Source organism: Portunus trituberculatus, chromosome 43, assembly GCF_017591435.1.
Source record: "Portunus trituberculatus isolate SZX2019 chromosome 43, ASM1759143v1, whole genome shotgun sequence".
Lineage (NCBI taxonomy): Eukaryota > Metazoa > Arthropoda > Malacostraca > Decapoda > Portunidae > Portunus > Portunus trituberculatus.
This window is the reverse complement of record NC_059297.1, coordinates 13,647,111-13,654,410: the sequence shown is the minus strand read 5'-3', so window position 1 is coordinate 13,654,410 and position 7,300 is coordinate 13,647,111. Positions and strand designations below refer to the sequence as shown.

Here is a 7,300-nt window from a genome sequence, read left to right as displayed (position 1 = left end):
GGTTCACAATATCTAATAAACAATAGGCACAATATTACAACTTTCGGTGCATTTTTCCTACACTTGAGACAATACCTAAACATTTCTCTTATTCATACTTTCTACTCTTTTTATATTTTCAATTTTTAGTTATTTTTTTGTCTCATCATATCTCGTCTACTTTAGGGATTCACAATTAATGGCAAGACGACCATTGCAACCATAGACCGTTTGGCGCAAGCACTCATTGGGCAGCGAGAGGGACTTTCTTTTTGGGACATCCGTTTAGCCAACATTATGTACAACTGTATTGGTGAGTCTGACGCAACGCAATATAAGTGGTTGGTTTTTGGTTAAACTTCCTCTATCAAACGATTTAGGTTTCGATAGCTTACTGTCCTCGAGATTATGAGAACCAAAAGTTTGAGAACAGGAAGAAAATCAGTTAGCTTCTAGGTACACTATTTCTTTATCAAAACACTATAAAACACATATCTATTTAGACAGAAAGATTTATAGCATAGAGGAGGTAGTGTGAGTGCCCCATGTCTTACAATCTAACCTTAACCTATTTATTCCTATTGCAGACAAGTGGCTTGATGACTGTAACATAAACCCAGATCCTTGCCAAAACAATGGTTATATCGGGGCTGACTGTGCCTGTGTTTGTCCCACCGGTACAATAGGAACTTACTGTGAGACACAGACTGGAAGTTACTACGGTGAGTAACCAATACAGTACACAGTTCGTAAAAAAATATCAAAATATAGATTTTCTATGAGAAAAAGGTGTATTCATCGTTATTATACACACACACACACACACACACACACACACACACACACACACACACACACACACACACACACACACACACACACACACACACACACACACACACACACACACAAGCATATATGCAAGATGGGAAAATGGCCAAGGGGAACGAAAAATCGAAAAAAAGGCCCACTTAGTTCCCAGTTTCCTTAAAGATATGTAGAGTTACCAAAAGTATTGGACAAATGTCCCATATTGTTTTTCTTTCAGAGCCACTACAGAATTCCTGCACCGAAAATGTCACTACTGAAGGCACCCTCACCTCCCCTAACCATCCTGGAAATTATCCTGAAGGTAATTAATACTTCGGAGCAGAAAGTGTGTGTTGTTGTTGTTGTTACAGTGAAGGGGAAGTGTGTGAGTGTGTGTTTCACTGTTTGATCTGCTGCAGTCTCTGACGAGACAGCCAGACGTTACCCTACGGAACGAGCTCAGAGCTCATTATTTCCGATCTTTGGATAGGCCTGAGACCAGGCACACACCACACACCGGGACAACAAGGTCACAACTCGATTTACATCCCGTACCTACTCACTGCTAAGTGAACAGGGGCTACACGTGAAAGGAGACACACCCAAATATCTCCACCCGGCCGGGTGTGTGTGTGTGTGTGTGTGTGTGTGTGTGTGTGTGTGTGTGTGTGTGTGTGTGTGTGTGTGTGTGTGTGTGTGTGTGTGTGTGTGTGTGTGTGTGTGTGTGTGTGTGTGTGTGTGTGTGTGTGTGTGTGTGTGTGTGTGTGTGTGTGTGTGTGTGTGTGTGTGTGTGTGTGTGTAATGATGTAATGATATAATAATAAATTAACATATCGGTCTATTTAAATGGCAGCCTTGTAAATGAAATTTTACATATCACACGTACCATCTTGACATACACAGTATACTCTAAATCTACCCCGTAGTGGTGTCTGACATCGTTTGATATTGTAGCTGCCAGATTGCGCCAGATCGACCAAGTAGACTAGGCCAGTAATAATCAGGCCATCCCACGTGTATTTTCTCTACCTTACAACGGGTCACAACTTCCGAGCTACACCGGGTACCTAATCACTGATAAGTGAAAAGGGGCAACACTGAAAGAATCTCGCCAAATGGTTTTTGACCTGACCAGGGTCTAAACTGAGGCCATCTTAAAATACCGATAGAAGGATGGTTTGGTAAGAGCTAAGGGCTAAGGATGATATGTGAGTCGGTATGTCTTTACGAACGACATAGTATTGACAACATATAAAAGAAAAAAGGCAGCTAGACTAGGAGAGGATTCCGAATTGTGTGTAGAAGAAAATCTAGTGTTAATGTAGGAAAGAGTAAGGTAAAGAGGTGTCCCAGGCAGACAGTGGAAAGATGAATGGTGACGAGCGTAATGGGACAGACTTTCACATATAAATTCAAAGCAGTGGTGGGTGGAAGAGTGTAACATAGTAGAGCTGGAGTGAAAAATGCATCAGTGAAAGAGACTATGAGTAGACCATTTAAGAGTAGGACAATTAGAAAGAATATAAAAAAAGTACTGTATTGTATGGAAACTAGTGTCCATTCATTCCATAGTAGTGCTGAGACTTGGGCTATGGGAGAACCAGACAAGAAGAGATTGTCAGTAATGAAGGTGGAATTTCTCAAAGGAATGTACGAAATAAACCAGGACAGAATCAGAAATGAGGATGTGAGAATTAGGGAAGTGTTACTAGACTTGGCAGGATGGGTGGAGCAATGCTTTCTGAGAGGTGATTTGGACATGTGAAGAGTATGGAGGGTGAAAGGTTGGCGAAAAAGATAGTAATATTAAGTGTGAATAGTGTTAGTATGTTATGGAGGCCACGTCAAAGATGAATAGATAGCGTAATAACGGCAATGGAACATAGTGGAATACTTGTGCATGAGAGAGGCCAATGGAGTTCACGTAGCTGTGAATGTGCGTAAAGGCGCGGCTCTATGACCTCCTAGGAAAGCACCAGAAGATGATGGTATCATATAGGTGTGGGTCACTTAGGTATGAGAGGGGAGAGTAATTGCTATGAACGACCCAAAATCCAGATCAAATTGACCAAACTGTTTAACTGATTCCAGTAAAGTGAAAGCAGAAGTACAATTTCTTCTCTTCGGCTAAAAGAGCGGTAATCTATGCATAAATTCTTTTTCATTTCATCCACCAGGTAATTGTGTCAAGTGGATCCAGGCTCCAGAGTGCCACGTGCCCATGCTCACCTTCACTGCGTTCAGGTTGTACGGCAGAAATAGTCATTGTTCTGGAAATTTGTGCTGCTATTTTGATGCCTTGGAGATAAGAACCGACAACTTGGACTACGGTGAAGTGTGAGTATCAAGGAGGAAGAGAAGGAGGAGGAAGAGGAAGAGGAGAAAGTTGTAATGTTTTTTTTTTTCATTTATTCATTCAAATATATTAGTAAAAAGAAATTAATTCAATACAATGCAAGATTTTCTTTTGTATCAGAGCTGCATGTATTTGGGGAACTGAATTCCCACTCTAAAAAAAAGAGACTTCTTTAGCGTAGTTATCGATAATTCTACAGTTCCGATAACATGTTGTTCTCTCACCAAAGAATCAATTCCAAGCTCTGCAAATCTGCCTTGAGATTTCGTACATTACTAGCTTACACTTACCTAAGATTCAGATCTGCTGTGTATTCAAATCAAAGCAAACAAAGCAATAAATCTCAATAGAAAACGAGCACTTGCTGATAAACCAAACCACCTTTTTGATATCATGGTTGAAGTAAAAGACGAGAGGAATTTAAACATTGTCTCAAATTCGATAAATTTGTACTTTTGTACCCTGGAGCAATTTTTCAAGAGTAAATTCACAAAGAAATACAAGAAGCAAAATAACAACAAGAAAAGAAGAAGAAGAAGAAGAAGAAGAAGAAGAAGAAGAAGAAAGAGAGAGAGAGAGAGAGAGAGAGAGAGAGAGAGAGAGAGAGAGAGAGAGAGAGAGAGAGAGAGAGAGAGAGAGAGAGAGAGACTAGTAGATATTTTCTTGAAAATTTTGTCAACTAAAACATTATGTGCTAGCAAAATATTGCGTAAGAATATTTCCAATGTGATTACAAAAACCTTCATATCTTTAATTTTCTGGTAGGTACTGCGAGTCTGACATCGTTGACGGCACCAGCTTCACCTCCCCTACCCAAGAGATGGTTCTTTTCTTTAGAACGAGGACAAACTTCTACTCGGGATGGTCTGCTGATCTCACCTTTGAACCACAAGAAGGATGCGTGTAGGTGATAGTAGGAGAGAGAGAGAGAGAGAGAGAGAGAGAGAGAGAGAGAGAGAGAGAGAGAGAGAGAGAGAGAGAGAGAGAGAGAGAGAGAGAGAGAGATATGGCATGGGAGCTGGATGGGGTGGCTAATAATTAATACAGAGAGACTTTAATGAATGACTTGAAGCACTTACTTGATTTCTGCTTGTTCCTGACTGTCCATTAATAACATACACCCTTTAATGTATTTCTTCTACAGACCCACCGGCACCACCCCTACCACTACCACCACCACTCCGACAACCACCACCACAACACCTACCACTACCACCACCACCACTCCGACAACCACCACCACAACACCTACCACTACCACCACCACATCTACCACCACCACCACCACAACACCTACCACCACCACCACCACCACTCCGACAACCACCACCACAACACCTACCACTACCACCACCACGCCTACCACCACAACCACCACACCTACCACCACCACCACAACCACCACTCCTACAACCACCACTACCACCACACCTACCACCACCACTACCACCACCACTACACCTACCACCACTACTACCACAAGCACCACTACCACCGCCACCACTACTCTCACAACCTCCACTACCACCCCAACCACTACCACAACGGAAGAGATGCCTCCAAGCTGCTTACTTGAATACCACAGTGGAACATATTACTGGAGCTCTCCTAACTTTGGGGTCACAGATTACCCGAACAGCTTTACATGTACCCTACGTGGAAGTGTAATACCGGTAACTATTAACCGAAAAGTTCTAAAGGCAAGACTAAAGTTAGAGCTCATTCAATAACGAACCTTAAAAAACTAGACATATATATGGATGAAGGTGAGAGGTGGAAAGAAAAAAGGTAGGTAGATGTATTTCATATAGTGACCACCAAGGATAGGCCTGATGACTTCTGGCAGCTTCCCTAATGTTCTTATGTTCATATTAAGCTTTAACTTCTTTCATCGTGGAAACAAATGTCAAATATCTGTTTCCATCTGATCTACATATTGATGCATACAATTTGATAATCTACTATTTCATTATGTCAACTTACATTATCAGCATTCTGTGTTGTTATAACATTCTCTCTCTCTCTCTCTCTCTCTCTCTCTCTCTCTCTCTCTCTCTCTCTCTCTCTCTCTCTCTCTCTCTCTCTCTCTCTCTCTCTCTCTCTCTCTCTCTCATGATAACCAATAACGTGATTTGATACATACTAGTTTTGGAACTTCAAGCTGTATAGTATACTATGAAATGTTTATGGTTATGCCTTATCCGTTCTTTATCCATAGGGATATTATAGCTTGTACATGATGCTGGATACCTTCATATTGCAAGGGAGGAGGAGAAGAAGGTGTCTCGACAAAGCAAGATTAGAAATGGTGGGCGAGAAAACCAAAACGTAAGTTTTTTGTTTATCTATTTATTTATTTTTTTCATTTATTCTGCTTTTCTTTTTGTGTGTGTACGTGTGTGTGCTCAATTACTTGCATGTTTTATATATATATATATATATATATATATATATATATATATATATATATATATATATATATATATATATATATATATATATATATATATCCTTTTGATTTGACCGGCAGATTGTGTGGTACGAAGTCTGGGAAAGTGTTCACGTCACCGTCTTTCAATTTCCAAATGAATTTTACCACAGATGAAACAATTACTGCTCCAGGCTTCAACATCTCAATAAAATTTATTCGTACTGACTGTCATCAAGTTAGTGACAAAATCTTGTAACGTATATTTACTTACAGGTAGTTGTACAGCGTGGAAACATGTAAATATTCACATTTTCTGAACAAGCTTATATAAGATTCATCGCAATCCGTGACATTCGTGTATCGTGATCATATATCGTATATATTATAATGGCTTTATGGTGGCTTTACACACACTTGCACGATATTTTTATCATCCTACAGGTCATCACCCATGCAGCTGCCGGTGAAACAGGCACCATCACTGCTGCTAAGAACCAAAGAGCCTGCGAGTATAGGATCGTGGTGAGTAGGAGTGACATTTAATTACAATGGTGAAGTGAGCTTAGTGTTCTCATTTACGTCATACCTTTAGTAATCAATAGTCTTACGTATTTTCTTTATCATCACTTCGTATTTTTCTGACACTATTTTGTTTAACACACATCTGCTTATCCATTCGACTATAGCTAATCCTATTGATTGGGTATGACTGATCAGGTCTTCATTCACACTTCTGCACTTGGGGCAGGTTACTCTTCGTTAGCGTATTGCTCGTCACGACTAATATAAGCTTTTCCTTTTTCTAAAAGGCACCTGCTGGAAGTCAAGTGCGCATTGACGGTATACAAGCGAAAATTGCTACATCTACACAGTGCAGAAAGGATCGGCTTCTTGTTAACGGGAACAGTGAAAGAATGTATCCGTTGGACACAAGCAGTAATATATGTGGTTATACGACAGTAACTACTCCCATTACATCAAGTACCGGCGAAATGTACTTGGCTTACGAAAAAGTGAGGAGATGGACACGCGGCTTCAATGCTAATTACACCATCATATGAAGCTGTTGGTAACCTTGACGAGTCTTACCGGCTTCGGAGAGGACTGAACGACTTTGCCTTGGCCACTTGTTTTACGAAATGCACCAGGTTCCTCTTGCATGCACTATCAATATGAAAGCACTTCTAACAAACTTAATCACCAATCAACGCAAATATTGTTATCAAGAACTAACTATCGTTCATAAATCGTTTGATGTCCTGCGCCCAGTTTGATCCTTTTATGGGTGTCAGAGTAATTGGATTTAAATAAATTGTATGTGATGCAGCAACCTTTGTCATATTTTCCCCACTACACTCGACATTTGCTTCTAATAAACCAGAAAAAACACGCTTCAGAAATAAATAATAAAAAATGTCTAGTCTTGAATATCAATTGTCTCTCTTCCATGGTAAAGTAGTGCGTGTGTTCAGGAGTTCAGGAGTTTTGATGATGACCAACCTATGGCCAGAAGATGAGCCGTTGCCTTCCTCACATCAAGAAAAGTGGGTTCTCTTTATTTATTTTTTTTGTCTCAGTGTCAGCCTGAAGATGGTATTCATTTAATTTCAAAACCGTTATAAAAATCAAACTTCGAATGTTACCAATATTGGGCCTCTGCAGTCCATAGCTCATTCCTCTCTCTCTCTCTCTCTCTCTCTCTCTCAAATAGACTAAAGACATTA

At 40.2% G+C, this 7,300-nt stretch overlaps 1 protein-coding gene across 1 annotated transcript in view; it reads left to right on the top strand.

The window, feature by feature from the left end:
- LOC123517983 overlaps nt 1–6,906 on the top strand; it is a 35,760-nt gene extending 28,854 nt beyond the window's left edge. Inside the window, exons 29-38 of the mRNA XM_045278485.1 lie at nt 166–292; nt 567–701; nt 1,028–1,111; nt 2,967–3,126; nt 3,911–4,048; nt 4,290–4,818; nt 5,364–5,473; nt 5,676–5,811; nt 6,018–6,098; nt 6,386–6,906. Coding sequence (XP_045134420.1) covers nt 166–292; nt 567–701; nt 1,028–1,111; nt 2,967–3,126; nt 3,911–4,048; nt 4,290–4,818; nt 5,364–5,473; nt 5,676–5,811; nt 6,018–6,098; nt 6,386–6,637 — 1,752 coding nt within the window. The 3' untranslated portion in view covers nt 6,638–6,906. The remainder of the gene's footprint in view (nt 1–165; nt 293–566; nt 702–1,027; nt 1,112–2,966; nt 3,127–3,910; nt 4,049–4,289; nt 4,819–5,363; nt 5,474–5,675; nt 5,812–6,017; nt 6,099–6,385) is intronic.
- The last annotated feature ends 394 nt before the right edge of the window (nt 6,907–7,300 follow it).